This window comes from Strongylocentrotus purpuratus, unplaced genomic scaffold (assembly GCF_000002235.5).
Source record: "Strongylocentrotus purpuratus isolate Spur 01 unplaced genomic scaffold, Spur_5.0 spur5_scaffold_13, whole genome shotgun sequence".
Taxonomy (NCBI): Eukaryota; Metazoa; Echinodermata; class Echinoidea; order Camarodonta; family Strongylocentrotidae; genus Strongylocentrotus; species Strongylocentrotus purpuratus.
The window spans coordinates 23,774,601-23,791,311 of record NW_022145598.1 but is presented as its reverse complement, the minus strand read 5'-3'; the positions used below and the strand labels follow the sequence as shown (position 1 = coordinate 23,791,311).

Sequence of the window (16,711 nt, the reverse complement as noted above, 5' to 3'; positions counted from 1 at the left end):
TAAGAGTATGCATACAAATGATACAATATTGTGGATTTGTATACGTTGAACTCAGTCTATCTAAACATGATTTGGAGATATTATTGTCCCGGGCTTCATCTCGTCAAAGTCACATCGGCTGGTAAAGGTTGCAATATGGTTAGCTAAGAATAGTTTGTAATCGAGGGCTGACATTAATTTAAGATGTGGGTTTGTAAGATGTTGACCAAGAATTGTTGCCGGCGTATTTTTTTCTTGCCGACGACGAAGAAATACGGAGGTGATGATGACAATACGAAGACGACTGCTGATTGAAGATAATGGTAAATGATGATGATGATGATGATGATGGTGATGATGATGGTGATGGTGGTGATGGTGTTGATGATTAAATGGTGGTTTTCACTCGTGGTAGTGATAATGATGATAAAGTATAAATCAAAATAACATCAACTTAGTCAATTTGTTATATGCAAGAGGCAAGACCTACCATCTCATCGTATTGTGTATCTGTGAAGTATAACCATTAGTATAGATCTAATTTCAGTGAACAGCTACGTTTTCTTATTTTACGCTACACCCTGTACGCAGTGACGTATGACCCAGGGTATAGACAGGGACTCACTTGGCCCGTACATTCCCACAACGTACTCCGATCATACGAAACAAAGTTGAACCCCTAGCTCCATATCATATGACAGTATGGAATCGAAAATCCAAATTAATGAGATGACTGCGAGCGAACTGATGAAAAACGTCATCATCAGAATTACGACTCGAGTCCTATTCGTATGCCGCGGGCATATTTATCACCCCGTCTTCATGCACATCGATGTGTCTTCTCTTCTTCTTGGGCCTGCTCAAGATTTTTTTCTCTACATAGAAATATGATGAGATGAAGTATTGAAGAAGCATTGAGACATTTCGGCAACCTTTCCTGAGTCAATATTTCGTTTTCCAATTTATGATGAAAGTATTCTGTGGTGCCATGATGCTACATGATTGTATTTGGAATTTTATAAAATCAGAAGAAAAAAAATCAGACAGGAATAGGGGGAATAAATCCATAGCAAAGGCATGACCAAGGGGTACAAGCATGCTCCCTGACCAAGACACCCCCCCCCCCCGCCCTCCATCCCTGCCACTTGCGAATTTTATTTGGGGGTGTCAGAGATTTTTTGTTTAAACTATCGAAGTGAATTTCGTTTCATCTTCATTGTTTTTCCTTTCTTTTCGTTGGTTTGTTTGTTTATTTTGTTACAATTGCATTTTCAAAGATTCTTCGATCCGCCGCTGTCAAATACATACCGTCCGGATATAACAATCCTCATTTTATTCATCGAAGTTAGTCCCTACGCCTCATAGAGGAAGTACGCCCTCTTTCACAAATTATCACCTCATTCACGCCTGGTTCCCCCGTTCTTTCATACATGTTTTTGTAGTTTTTTGTCTTTATATTGTGTTTATCGCTGTATTTTGTGATATCTTTAACTCATATATGCTCAATAATATAAATAATTTTTGTTCCCTTTTTTTTTCCTTCTTCCTAGCTACATATTGTCTATTTCTTGATCTATAAGCATACTTTGTTCATGTTTTATTGTAAAATTTGCATATGGGAAACTAACACTTCAACAAGCTCTGCTTCAAGTTAGTTCCTCTTTTCTCGTGCTATTTCCACTATATTTATCGTTTCATTACATATTTGTTGTGATATAATTATTTTTGTATTATGTTTTTTGCATGAGAAATAAAAATCAATCAATCATTTCAATATAAATTATAATATTCGGGGAACTTTTTATACAAAGCCACCATGGGCTTTTCCTTTGTTCTCCAATTTCATTTTAAACTATTGTAATAACTGACCATTCCTTGTATGTATATATACTTGTATGTTTATTTGCATTTGCTGTTTTTTTTATGAATATGAAATAAATAAACAAACTTGAACTTGAACTTGAACTTGACTTCTAAGGTTTTCTCTCTCTCTTTATGTATTTTTTGTTACTCTCTCTCTCTCTATTTCTCTCTGTCTCATTGTAGTCAATTTTGTCACTTTACTTCATTTATTACCTTGTCTCTTATTCGAGATTATATGTCCCTCTATTATAACATCATCATCATCATCATCATCATCAAGTGCCCCGTCTTTTACAGACATCGGCGGTCTCGCCCCCTCCCCCATTTCTGATTATCTGCTAGTGTTACTCTTAAAAAGCTGGTATTGCTGATTTTATTTTTGGTTGCCGATAATTTTGTTCAGGCTTCGCAAATATGTGAGACGTTGCCTACCCCTGCTTCTCTTTTCAAGCAAATGGCCCTAGTATATACATGTTTTCCCCTCTAAATTGTCCTTTCTGTATTCGTGACCTACAAATTGCATTTGGCTCTTTCTTATTGTGTCTATGAGTGATGGTTTACTCTTGCTTTTCTGGAAACTTCTTCCATTAGTTATCTCCTCTGTCCATTATACATAATTATACATGTATTCATAATCCATCTAAAGAGACTCCAAAACTTCTGTCTCTCAGGTGTGTCTCGATAGTTGCATCTTTTACTCACCCCACCCAACCCCCCTCTCTCTCTCTCTCTCTCTCTCTCTCTCACACGTTAAAATATTTTTCTTCAGCAGATACCACGAAAGATATATAAGTACTCCAAAACATATTTAGAATTCAATGTAACTTTTTAATGACACATAATTTTTTTCAAATCCTTTTCGAACAACATATTTCAACAGTACAAAATTACATCAAAAATATGAAATTATAAATCATATGGAAAATAAAAAATGGACTCGAATGAACTAAAAAATATAAAGGTAATAAATACCACTATATCGCATTATAATTAATACTGGATAATTTCCAAATCTATGGGCCTACAGGTTTCCAGAAAATGGAGTTTGAATTACTAGTTTGCTGAGCAAAATGTAGAATAATTATGTTGTTCGGAAGTGCAAAAATGCCGAAATGTTCTTCCGACCTTTGGGGTACAATATTATTACTGCCACCGGATTTGTGTTTTCAATAAATGTTTTCTCTCTTTCGTATTGAACATTACATTAACTTCCGGTTGTGGATGTCTGTTGTTTGATAAAAAAATATTTTCCCTTTTTATATTATCAAGAATTTGGCCTACCTGGTTAATGATTCATTCCAAAGGTGCGATATGGAGATACCCTTCCGCCCACTTCAACTACGACAAGATAAGCATGCCTCCCTCGTACATAATCTGTTTTATTTGTTGATTTTTCACACGCATGTTTAAATACAGCGTACACGAACAACCGTCAAAAAATGTAAATGAGGAATTTGGCAAATAGTAATCCTTATTCAAAATGCAGTTTCGATTCATATTTTTTCTAGTAATTACAACATGGGGAACCACAGCGTAAACAGTGACGGAGTGAATTTCAGTGATAAAATGGCATTTAAATACAAACACTACAGAACATTGTCCCTGCAACCTTTATTTATGATACCATATTATAAAAAGTGGTATTTTTGCAATGAAATCCACGAGTGTTTTAGTATTGGTCATTTGGCCTAGAAGTTATTATGGCATGTTCTACATTTTCCGTGTGTGGCGCCCTAAATTACTTTATCATAAAATCCTACTATCAATATGTATTTAAATATCTTAGCATAAATATTTTAATGGAATATTTGCCCTTTCCTATACATGGCAAGCATGGAGGGGGAGGCAAAATCAACAAAAAAATCATCAAATAATCACAAATATTAATCAAAATATTCCATAGACATTGAGCGACAAGTTTTGGCAATAACATATACAAGACTGTGAACCGTAAAAACACGGTATATACGAATACATCGTGATATCTCGTTCAATATATACAGATATTCATCACGAAATAGTGTATCCAAAACGTTCAATGACTGCTCAATTTGTTGTTTGAGCAGTTATTGAAAGTTGTCATTGTGTGAAACATTGATAGCATTTACGATATGTACAATTCATATTTTCATTGTACAAGACAGAACCACAAATAGTCTTAAATAATATCTAATATTTTTTTCTAAATTCATGTTTTTTTTCTATAAATGAAGTCAATTTCTGCGATGTGTAACTTCGTCTCGTGTGAGAGTTCGTATCTGACGTTATACCGTTGGGGGCGGTCTCCTTCTCAAAGATAAAATTCCACTTTCCAAACGTCCGCCATTTTGAATTGTCCCGTCCAAACTGTGGAGCGCGTTGATAACTAAATCAAACCATGGCGTCACTACCTCGTCTGCAATATCCTCAAAAAGCAATGTCCGCAGGTCCTTGTAGTCCCGAATATGTCTTTCGGCGTTGTAGAAATCCTGATTTGCTGCTGTTTAATACTTTGAACCAGCCTCGGGCATGCAGAACTCCGGTGACCATGAGCGATGCCAAATGGAAAGGGAACCTACACATGGAAACAAAAGAAGAATAACGACCGTTAATACCAATATTTTTTAGTCAAATAACATAATGGATTGTAAACACTGGATTTGCATTGTGTTCTAAACTCGCAAAAACATTTCCTGTAATGCAAATATTATGAATGGAAAGCGAATTTCCCGTAGGCAGTTCATTTCGTTTTACTAGAAAAGCCCGTACATCAACATTTCCTTTGCAGGTTATTCAACCAAGAACCATTTATCGACAGTTTTACAGACTTTGTGGGGTCACCTGGTGTCCAAACTGACCCGCATTTGTCTTATTCTATTTTTTGTTCAATGTTTAAATTGAATATTGATCGGAAGTTCGTTGACTTGGCCTGGACGACTTCCGGCGGAAGACAGGAAGTTTAACCAAGATATCAACATATGACTTATCTCTGTCTAAGGCATTCATAACGGAAAATGTCTAAATACTGTACACATAAGAGAAACAGACGATAACACAGTTTCGTTTTCGCGCGCTTCCGCGAAAGCAGTTGCCAGATACCGCGGGAAAAGCAACAGCTGACATGGCGAAGTCGCGCCCCTGAACATAATCATTTAATCATTCAGTTTGTTCACTCTTTATATCTTTTAATCCTAATCAATTATCTTCCCTTCCTGGAAATGAGGGAACCCGTAGAGCAGCGAAACGAAATCACCTGTCGACTTTTTTTAAAAAGGAGTTTGAGCTTCCAGTCAGTCAAGAAGTTCCTTGGCTTTAACATGGTTTTAACATATGAGCAGGTGTGCATTCCATGACGGTGGGTCATTCCACCCCGGGAATCCCGCCGGGGTCGTACCTCAAACTCTGACCCCTGTTGTCATTAATAAATTTCTATGAAAGTCTATGATTTTTTCCCCCCCTGCAGCATATTAGCAACAAGTATGCGAACTTCCCACTTCATAAATTAACGACACCCATGGTCAAATATTGACCACGTGTCACACGTATCATGTGCAATGTCCAATAAGAATAGATTTATTGTCAGAAGTGCCAAAATGAAATTCTAGAAGCCGTAAGGCAACCTGTGGTCTGGAATATCTGGACTCGAATACAATCAAATAAATTCATTTATATTCTGATGTTTAGGGCCTATAATAATTTATAGCAGAAAACAAAATTGATGTAAATAATTCATTATGACTGGACTACTTATCAATGTTCTGATCCAATATGATGGTGTGGTAAAGTTTCAGCAAGACCTGTTCGGGCAGGTAATTCCCCCTCCTCCTAACCCCATCCCAATTATGATAATTTGGTAATTATAATGTTTGCCATAGCCTTCAAACCAATATCTCTGTTTTCTGCGAAATTGGCATAAAGCTATTCAACCCTGGGCTACATGTACAATAGCTGCATTGCTATGGCTTCATTCAAAGACCATATTCCCATAACAGTTTTCCGAGGGCATTCACCTTTCAACCTTCTACAAGAAAAACTACAGACCGGTGAGGAGACGAGGCTTCCATGTCCAGGCATTTCTGGTTTGGGAAAAACGTGCCCGAACAGTTAACCTTCAAAACACCCGGGTTACCCGAGTTCATTTGAGTCACTGCTAACCATGCGAGATGACTCCGTCCTAAATTTGAAATTTGGTTGGATTTGCACGCTTTCATGAAAAATATTCACAGAGAACTCCTTTTTTTCTTAAAATTCACGATTGTATTGGCAAATAATTTAACTGGCAAGTTCCTACAATTTTGGGTATACTAGGGTCTACAGTTTTGGGAATTCTTGGGCATACATGTCACTTCGTTCGCTTGTCCGATTAGATTCGTGAAAGACCCAACCCCACACAAAAATCGAACGGTGGAATGATAGTCCACAACTAACCGGAGATTTTATATCCACTTAATATTGGATATCCTTTGGTAGTTACTAGTTTATGACAGAACTAGACAACTGTATTTGACTTTCCTCCTCTTTAACTCTTTCTAAGAAGAAATCTCTTTCGAATGAAGCAGGTATTAGCACGGACAGGCAATCACTATCCAACACAGGCAACCAAAGGTCAACGTCACCCGTATCAGCTGTTCCAAACCGTCACTGCCAGGCGGCATTACGCCAGAGCTCAAGGCGGAAAAAAGAGTCAGCTCGATGATGGGTATAACGGACCACGTGCGCTATTTGACTTGAAATGTCGAGTTTGGAGATAGAAAAAGTGGGGAAATTTGATGCCCTCATGATGAACCTGGCTGTCAGGTCAGAGACCAGTTTTCAAGAGCCATGATTCACCTAAATTCATTATCATTAAAATTATGTGTACGATGATCGCAGCATAGACGTGAGGTACTGCGTATATTTAAAATTAAAGTAAGGGTTGCGAGGAACGTGCTTTTCTCAAATCGTTAGCAATTCACATGCAAAATATTTTCGTATTTCGCTTTTTTCCCCAGGATTCACCATTTTTTAGAAGTCATGTTTACCAGGTGAGTCATAAGCTTACGTTTCCCTACCCAAAACTCGAGTCAATTTAAACCATTTTATGGTTCGCAACTTTGCAAACGCGCGCGTGACTGACTGCCCAGTGCTGTCTGCTGACAGATGTCCGCTGGTGAAAGCAGGAGATAGTCCGTTCAATTAATCGTTTGATATCCCCTTAAAACATTTCAGATTGAATCAGGGCTTACCATCTGTGGATGTATCGGGAGAAGGAAGTCCAAGCTTTGCCAGAACTCATCAGAAATCTTGCTAGCAGCTGCAGGGCCTCGACTCGGGTGAACTCTCAGGCGTCTCGTAAGGGTGGGGAAGGACCTTGCTGCTGCTGCCCGGATGTTGTTGTAACATGTTCATGTGCATCTGAAAGAACAGCAAAAAAGAAGGGAATATAATTTAATTGATGAATTGAGAAAATCATATATTGAAACTTCACGTTCTTTTTGCAGGTAATTGGCGGAAAACGTCGATGAATCTTTAGTTTATTTCAAAAAGAAAATCAAACTGTTTTAGTTGCCAAATTTTATGCAGACACATACGTTTGTATCATCAGTGTTGTTGACGTGACCGACTCTCGATTGTTCGATAAGTTGTAATCAGGCCCAAAGATCTAAAAATCAATAGGCTCTTAGATTGGTTAGCACCAGTTTGGAAAGCGAGTTTCACTTATTTTTAAACTAGATTTCGTCATAACTGTATTAATCTCGAGAACCATTGTGAATTGTTTTGAAAGTTATGCTATGACGGCGTGCACTGCGTGCGGCATGGGATGGGATAACATCACTTCTTACATGTAATTGTAGTTATGCACAATGTAAATGTAGATAATGTAACAGATGGTCATGCACTACGACGGGCTTTTACCAACATCTGTCTCTCCAACTCATCTCATATAATCATAATAACTATGATCGTTGGGGAATGCCATGAACAAACATTAGCATACATGTACATGATGATGAAGCATCAGCAGTAGTACAACATTTGTTCTTGATCTTCATGTGGATAACCCCGCCTCGTACTCCCCCTGAATCATGATTGGAAAAGCAGCTGAAAGTAAGATATGGCTTCATTTCTTCGCTCCCACCAAGAGATGCAATCGCCTCCCACTGCTTTCTATAAATACAGCTCCACTTGTGCATTTTTAGCAATGACACGCAATTGCATGTTGTATGTTATCATGGCAGTGAAAAACTACGTTGCAAAAATAAATGTGTAATTGTTTAACGTGGTGCAAATGTAACGACAAGTGAAACAATTTATTCTGATGAATGGTTCATAAATCTCCTTATTACAAAATATTAGCATAATTGAGTTCTAAGTTGAATTCGCACTGGGATATAAGTGAGGGCGAAAGGATAATAAGCACTACATTAACTCGATTTGAAACAGGCAACCATGTGCATGCTGGTTCGTTCGATTAGCTTTAGTCCTACATACTGCGTTACAAGCAGGGTTCCATTTATGCACCCCTACACCTCCACCACAGTCATGTTCATTATCATCTGCAAGGCATCACGACAACTCCTCTGTCGTAAATACCAATAAATTCAGCCCTTGTGTTCCCCTGTTATCTCACTGTTTTGTCATCTAAGTATCATACTTTAACCCGCTAATGTAAACACCCATATAAATCATGGCATATTGGAATAGCACGATCATACCACGAGAGGTCAGCCATAGGGAAGAAGAGATTTTCCTTGCACAAACAATTTTTGTTGAAGCGTCTTGTCTGGACCGGTACGAGTCAAGTACCGCCATTATGAATACTCATTTAGTATGAAGGAGTTGCACCTGCTATCTCCCGTAAACCAATTAGAACTCGAAAGGAGGGCCTGTTCCTAATCAGAGTTTTCCCACGATTAGATGCCCAAGAATCGACCGATGATCACGGGGACATAGTCTAGCGCCACGAACGTTTAGACCTGATCCTCTCTCTCAAAAGAAGAGTCCTAGCTAATGAGCAAGTCATCTCTTTTTTAGCATAGAAATAAAGAACTTTCATAAAAAGAAAACAAGCCGTGGGATTCCTCATAACATTACTTATGGAGAGACTCAAAAGAGACAGGGACAGCATGAATTGCAATTTATATGATGATCAAGTAAAGTATGCTGAAATGTAGACTAGAGAGTGTTATTCATTACAAAGTTATATTCGGACTCCGTACCATTGACACGGCCTTTTCTCACTATGTGATTAGAAATTCGATAAATCGTTTCGGAAAATTGATCAGCTCCTCCACGCTCAGACAGATATACAGTAATACAGTAGGTTGAAAATGTTGACTGAATTTATTCTGCATAAGGTTTTTTTGGGGGCCAGAGTCAAGAGATATTCGAGTTGTAACTTGTTATAATACCTTATGATAGAGAAGTTTTGTAAATCGTTGATGGTCCATCCCACTAACTTTAATTCTTCCCTTTATCTCTATTACCATTCATGATCGTTTAAGTACGAGCACATGTCATACGATCTTCGCGAATTCGGTTTATCGCGTTTGGCAGTCACGGAAAAAAGAGAGAAACTTGCTAACAGATGTTTGAATGTGCTCACAGGCCTGTATCCCACGATAACACATTAGTTCAATTCCGCCATTATGCTCACTGCTAATTGTCCAAACCGCATCGTGTGTTGGCGCAAATTGACAAGGATTCGCCCAACGCGTTTCAAAATGTAAACAGCCCCCTCGTCATATTAATAGAAAACAAAAGGAGGTCGAGTTACACAGGTGGCTTCTTGTTTTTCAAAAATATCAACCGCACACCTGACAAAATTACTCAGACGGGGAGAAAAATATTGAATTTCATGTCACTCTTTGGTGTTTTGGAATGCTGGGTTATTGATTGCGAGCGAGCGCGAACAATGGTTGGGCAAACTAACTTTGAGCGTTGAGAAGGATGCGTGCGAAGAAAGGTTAATGAGATGCTCCAATGAGCATTTAATGATGAGTGATTCAATAACACCCAAATCTAAAAACACAACTGGTATACAATGGCTTCTCGGTCGTCACCACAAGCTCGTGTCCTTCTCGACTTTTCTTGGCGAATCCCGATTCAATCATATTCCAAACATAGAAACCATAATCGTAATTAACCAAATAAAATAAATTTATGACAGCGTCCTAACGACGCCACTTTTTCTGGAAAAAGAAAAAATAAACCGGAAGAATTAGTAAGAGAATTCTGAAAAACGTCAACACGGAACAGCGTCAAAAATCGCCAACTGGAACTGCAACCTTGTCAACAATAATACATATTGACTCTCCAGCCTATTTGCATCTCTATTATAATAATGATATGTAAAAGGTGTCTAAACGAGTGGAACTAATTAGAAATTCCGTATTCATTATTGATGTTTGCCAAGCTATATTATTTTGATCATAAAAATATATCGGTTGCAAAATGGTACGTAGTACTTGTGGAATTTGTTCCAAGGATGAAAACAGTCCACACTAATAATCGATAAAACGTTAACTTTCGTTTTGATATTAAACAAAAACACAAGACGAGTGTGTCTTTTGATCTTGGGAAATCGGATTTTTTAAATCAAGTTAAATATAATATATTAAACCCGGGTTATGTTAGTGGAGATTAAATCTGAATTTATGGTTTAAATTTTCACAGCTGTTACAGGAAAAGTACTTTCCGCGGCCAAAGATATCTACTGGCGGATCAGATGATTGATAATCCCTTAAACATTTCCCGAAATTCATTCCAAGTCCTTTAATCACACCAAACTATTCTATTTCTACACGAATAGTATGTGATAATTCACATTATGTTGCTGATTTGAGGCTTTGTCTGGATTGATAAGGCATTAGCATGTAATGCAAGGGGATTATAGCGAGGAAACACGATCTGCTACTGTGTTATGCTCTATAGTTTCCTGAGGATATCCCCGAACAAAAATTGTACAATGTAGCTGAATATTGAAAATAAGATGACTACGAAAACTTCCGACGCTCCCATTGTTGTCTATGTTATAGTTTTATATTCATTTATCTCTCATATTTTTTTTTGAATATCCACAAATATCATAACAGGCAGTTGGATTCAATAATAAATATAGACGACGAAAACATGCTCATGTCCCCGATTGGCATGTGAGCACTCATACTTAACTTTCTTTATCATATTGCCATTACTACAATGATCAATTGACTATTCCATGAACATTATTATCATAAATCATTGAGTACACTCCAAATCAACCATATCAAGCTAGCTTTCGTTTTGTAAAAGCTTCACAAAGTTATGTAGCGATTTCGTTAATATCTCCTTGGTAATTTAAAATGGGGACTAGACTAGTGTAGGTATTGGCTCCTGACTCTATCATCGGAGCTGGTGACCCTAGGAAAGATGGTCAATTTGTCTGGAGACACAGGTTCAGACAGCGTGGTGGTGTAACCCTTGCATGGACCCGATCCAAAAACTCCCACATCAAAAATCCTTTATCTCAAGACCATGACGGATTTATCGAGAGAAATCCATACGGAACAACTTAACAGGGATTGCCTTCTTTTAGCTAACGCTTCTCAATTTTATTCACTTTTTGAAGCAAGAAAAAAAATCCTGATGGACTCCCATGTCTGTTATCATTCAGAACAGGTTCAGCGTATCTTCACCGCTTGTCTTGGCCTGAACTCTCCGGGGGTTCTACCGTGATGAGGACGATGTACTTGCACATGTCGGAGCTGTCAGTATAGGGTCTTTCTTCACTTATAATGCACAGATGGAGGAGGTGCCATAAGGGATTTTGACGTGAACCCACGACGCTCGGCCAAACCCCCCTTATAAACGTTGCCATGATGCCTGATGGCACCTATAGGTCAGCAAAGACATGGTTTCTTGATCGCCCCCTCCTTGCCCCCTCGAAAATACAGAGGGTAACACTAGAAAATAATACGAGTCCTTTTTTTAAGGCAAACAAGACAAAAGCCAAAAAGTTTCACGAAATGAGTAGAAAGTTTAAAGTAAACAAGCTACATTATGTGAAGAGAAATTATCCTTCTTTTTCTTTGGCTGTGATTGTAATTGAACACTCAGTGACTGGACATTAAAGTTTTGACTTATATTTGTAGAATTATGCATGAAATAATCTTCACAGCTCACGCATTTGCATATCTGTTGTTCTTTACTTCAATCTTTTCTTCTAAGGGTATCTCTCAATTTCTAAGTGAAATTATACAAGGAATCAGCGGTGCAAGATATATTCTGATTGCTTCGCAGATGTCGCTTGGTATTCACGCATTAGTGTGATTGGGGGTCGAATAGGCAATGAAACAATGGAAGACACAGAACCTGACAGCGATCTACAAGGTGTACAGATGGTCCGAGAAGCACCTCTAAAACTTTAATCTTGATAATTATGCATGAAAGTATCCACAGGGCTACGATCACAGCTTGCCCAAGATTGCTAATGGATTAAAATGGCAACGGCTCCTGCAGAGCCTGACTTCAGCCCCATACGGTCAGTTTGGTGTAAGGAGAGGGTTTGGATGTGCATGCTCAGGTAATGGCAGATGGTGGTAGGCACGTAGTTGGTTGTCTTGGGACGCTGTCCTACTTCACCAACAACTGTCGTGGTATTTCCGATCGGGAGGATTTCTCATTCAAGGGGTAAAAGGAAAATCTTCGGGCTCAGGTGGCATTTGTTCATCTGAGAGGCAATATATGCCATCATCAGGCAAACTCTTTGATGAAAAACCAAGGCTGGAAAGAGAAGACGACCACGCCCCCGCGTACCGCAGAAGAGGGCCAGATGGATAGGGTTCAGATGGGATGCCAACTACAATAGCGCCATCACAAGTTCCTCATGCTATTCAACCGAGTTAGAGACTTGAAGACAATGTTAAGTGTATAACATGTAAATACGTGTCATCTTCAACAATCATAAGCAAACGTCTTTCAAGACAACATTTCCAAAAAGGCTTCGCATTATAAGAAAGATATGACCTTGATTTCTTCATTACCTGCATTTTGTTTGGGAGGAGGGGGGGGGGGGGCGTTTAATGTATACATAGATTTTTAAAAAAGCTTTGTTATTGTACATTTTGTCTTTAATGTAATATGAAATATTTTTCAACGCCATATTTCGCATTTCAGGCTATAAAACAGGAACAACACATTTCATGACTATGTGCCCAATGCAATGGAAAAGACCATTAACAAAAAAATCTCGTAAAGACATCTTACGATGTTATCCTTTCATCAATCCTCTTGTAAAACCAAGAGGCATCCACAGGAAAACAGGTGCGTCCGCTGGAATTCTTGGTCAAGTGTTAAAATAAACCAGGAACCTCTCGAAGTTAGCTCTGCAAGTCATATCTCCCAGGTGGTCTTCCTGCTTCCGTGGTCGACAGGCTGAGTTCTCGAGAGCCACATCACAAGACATGCCTTGACTTCCTCCTTTACACCAGGAAAAAGGAGTTCAAGTTGGATTGTACGAGTACTTTCATTTTCATTCCTTCGTCTGGTATTTTGACCAGGAAATATTACAAAGGTTAGTATGTCAGTCAGTCAGTGTATTACTCTCGATGAACTAGGGTCTGAATAAGTGAAAATACAATGTAAATTGTACTCGTGCAGCCAGTGCTATACCATAAATTAACCATGTGCGTCCATGTAAGTATTAGACCAAACCTATACTTGTAATAAGGACAGTATTATTTGCAAATCACAACCCACGATTCAATGAAAACGGAAACGGGGAGAGCATTAAATTAAATCAATAATCAGTCAATCATGCATGATAAACAAACATGTCCTTGCATGACCATGTTTACCGTGTTGAAACTTGAACCCTGTCATCATTCATGTCCTTCCATTATTTGCATGGTAATCACAACAATAATAATACTCTAATTCCATGATTGCACAAATTTGACAGGACTAGAAATGATGAGGTCATCAATTGTATTCATAGCTTTCCATTTCCAGACTATCATGTACAACTATTACATACTGTGCTTTAGTGAGCTATCTATGTATGTCATGTCGAATGTCTAGCATATAAAATGATACGAATGTTTAGCACATACTCGGCAATAGCAAAACGTACTAACTTAATGATCACATCTGTATGTAGTAATGTACATGTATGTATGATGTAGAATAAGATTATAGTCGAGCATGGCCAAGGGCACTGGAAGTCTGGCATACCAGTGATGTCATCCTGAAGAAACAGACAGACGTGACCAGGATGTTTCTACATGTACATTATGTACGCCTTGACAAGGTCACGCCTTCGCTCCACATAATCCTCAACAGCGATTAGCAGATTAGCTGTGTTTCCTTTCTCATCCATCTGGTTCCATCACCAAGCTGAAACAACACATGAGTCCCCCAAATTCGCCAGTAATGATTGTTCGCAGAAATGGGGACGAGTGTGAGAGGGAGCAACAGCTGGGGTGTTCGACCGAGGCGGAATTAAAAAGGGGGACGGCAGAAAAGGAGGCGAACTTAACCATGGATGCGATTGTAAGGAATTGCACAATAGATGAAAGGACCACTGGAAGTTGAATGGTATTACCGAAATTACGACGACACAGCTGGTTCCTCAATGTGGGCAGCGCCCGAGGGGTGAATAGTTTTGGTATGAGACGTCAATTTTCAAAGAATTTTTGGGGTTTTCTTTTTAGATCAGGGCGGATTCAGGATCAGGACATCTGCAAAATGGCAAGCAGTATTGAGGCAACGTATGCAATGCAATGCAATATGAAGCACCATCCTCCAGAAATTATGCCCATGCAACTTGAGCATATTTGGCATGAGGAAGAGTCACAAGATGTCATTCAATTATTATTACTATTATGTAAAACATGTCAAACTTGACAAAGCCATGAACAGGACAGCCGATACTACATTCACAATTTACTTTATTGTATTGATGTTGAACAAGTATCATGACTAAGTTTACAAAAGTTATGGTACACTTTCAATTGGAATGACTGGAAAATAAAGACTCACTACAAAACCATCGACCGTTAAAATGGAAGATTCTTACTTCGTTTGAGAAATTGGCAGTAATTCATTGTCATTGACTGTGTAGGTTGTTGGCACAATGTTATGAATGTTGGCTTACATCATGCACACAAAATGATGAGCAATCATAAAACCTGGATATAACGTATTAACATATTTTGTGGAAATTTGGATGGCTAATGAGTGAAATATTGAAATATTTGTAAAATGGTGATGTGTTGTATACCTGTTGTCTTTGGTGGTAATCGCTGTATCCCTGATGATGAAAGAGAGATGTATGTTGAGGTTGAGGATAACATTGCTGCTGCTGCTGTTGCCTTACGTTGCTCTGTGTGTGTACCCCGAGCGGTGTGGCTGGCGGGCAGGTCATTTGCTGATGGCTTTGCTGCGTACTCTGCGGAACAATGGTTGTGAACGGCATCCTGTTTGAGGCGGCTGGGGATGGGGCGGGCATGGCCATTGAGTCCGTGATCATACCGGTAAGCGCATTCACGCTCCCCATCATTTTAACATCGATGTTCTTTCCTTCTAACGCCGTCTGCAAGTCCTGGATGTAGTCAATGACATGCTGTAGTATCTCCACTCGCGTGACTTTCCTGTTCTTCGGGATTGTCGGCACAAGTTGCTTCAGCTTTTCGTAGCAATCGGACATGGTGAAGTTTGAGACTCCGGCGCGTTTCTGCTTCTTCTCCCCGCCGGCGTGCTGGGGGAGCGTATGATGGAGGGCTGCTGGATACGGCTGGTGTTGCACCGCTGTTTGCATTTGTGGAGGTTGCTTCATGATGACAGTGATTGGAATATATCTTCCTCGCAAATAAAGATAAAAACCAATTCCTTCAGGACAAAAATGCAAGGATGACTCGAAGCTTGAATCCAATGCTTGAAATAGATGCTCCTCTGCGAATACTCCCGTGTGGAAATTCGAAAATTAGTACTCGCAGGGTTTTCACAGGATGTGACTCGAATACAGCTAATGAGCAGAATAATCACTCAGAAGTAGGCTTGGGATGTATTCACTTACGCAGTTATCTCCAAATCGCAGAGAAAGCACTCCAAACACGTTAAAATTAGGACGATGGATACAAATGTCAGTGAGCGATAGATGAGAGAAAATCGTGTTCACTGTAATCTAGTACTCTCGGCTTGTGTGAATGGCAAGGAATGTATTCCACTGATAAGCGAAAAAGCCAGGTATATCACGCTGTGTACGCATCAGTGCCTGCAAAATACACACACACACGTTCCAGACTCGCACACACAATCGTCGGGCTATGAAGGCAATAGTATACGGCGAAATAGTGTATGCGTGCACTATGGTGTGTGTGTGTTGTGTGTTATGAGAAGTCATGTTGGACCTCGGGGACTATTTCACGCTGAGGTAAATTACGACTACCATAGCACAGCCGGACTCGACCAATCGTATTGCAGCATTTGATTAATTACGGGCGATCACCTATCCACAGTGCTATCTATTGGCCTCATTGACAGAGGCCAATCAAAAATTAGACTTTAGATCTTTAGAAGATTTTAAGTTCATCCTTTAGATAAGATTCATAAGAATGCACTGGGAAAAGCAGTGTATAGCTCAATAAATAGATAAACATTTCACCTTCCATCTAAAGGTACAATTCTAAAATCACTACACGTTCATAAAATATTTTATGAGGATATATGCCCCATTATTTGGGAGATAGAATTAATAAGGAAAAATATGAGCTACGCATTGTCATTGTAAAAATGTCTTTTATTGTCGAACCCCAAATAACGCTGTTCAAGGTTAGTTTTTTCTTATCAGTCGTGGAGGTTCAAATCATGAACATGCTTTGAATAAAAGTTGATAAAAGGTTGTAAATTCAAAGAACGTACATGTAATCAA

At 39.0% G+C, this 16,711-nt stretch overlaps 1 protein-coding gene across 1 annotated transcript; it reads right to left on the bottom strand.

The window, feature by feature from the left end:
• Positions 1 to 2,649: 2,649 nt before the first annotated feature.
• Positions 2,650 to 16,151, bottom strand: LOC575247 (protein extra-macrochaetae). The gene is made up of 3 exons (XM_775662.5): positions 15,062 to 16,151; positions 7,047 to 7,215; positions 2,650 to 4,396 (listed from the first exon to the last, which is right to left on the bottom strand). Exons 1-2 carry the CDS (start codon positions 15,614 to 15,616, stop codon positions 7,108 to 7,110), a joined length of 663 nt encoding a protein of 220 aa, XP_780755.2. The 5' UTR covers positions 15,617 to 16,151; the 3' UTR covers positions 2,650 to 4,396; positions 7,047 to 7,107.
• Between the last annotated feature and the right edge of the window lie 560 nt (positions 16,152 to 16,711).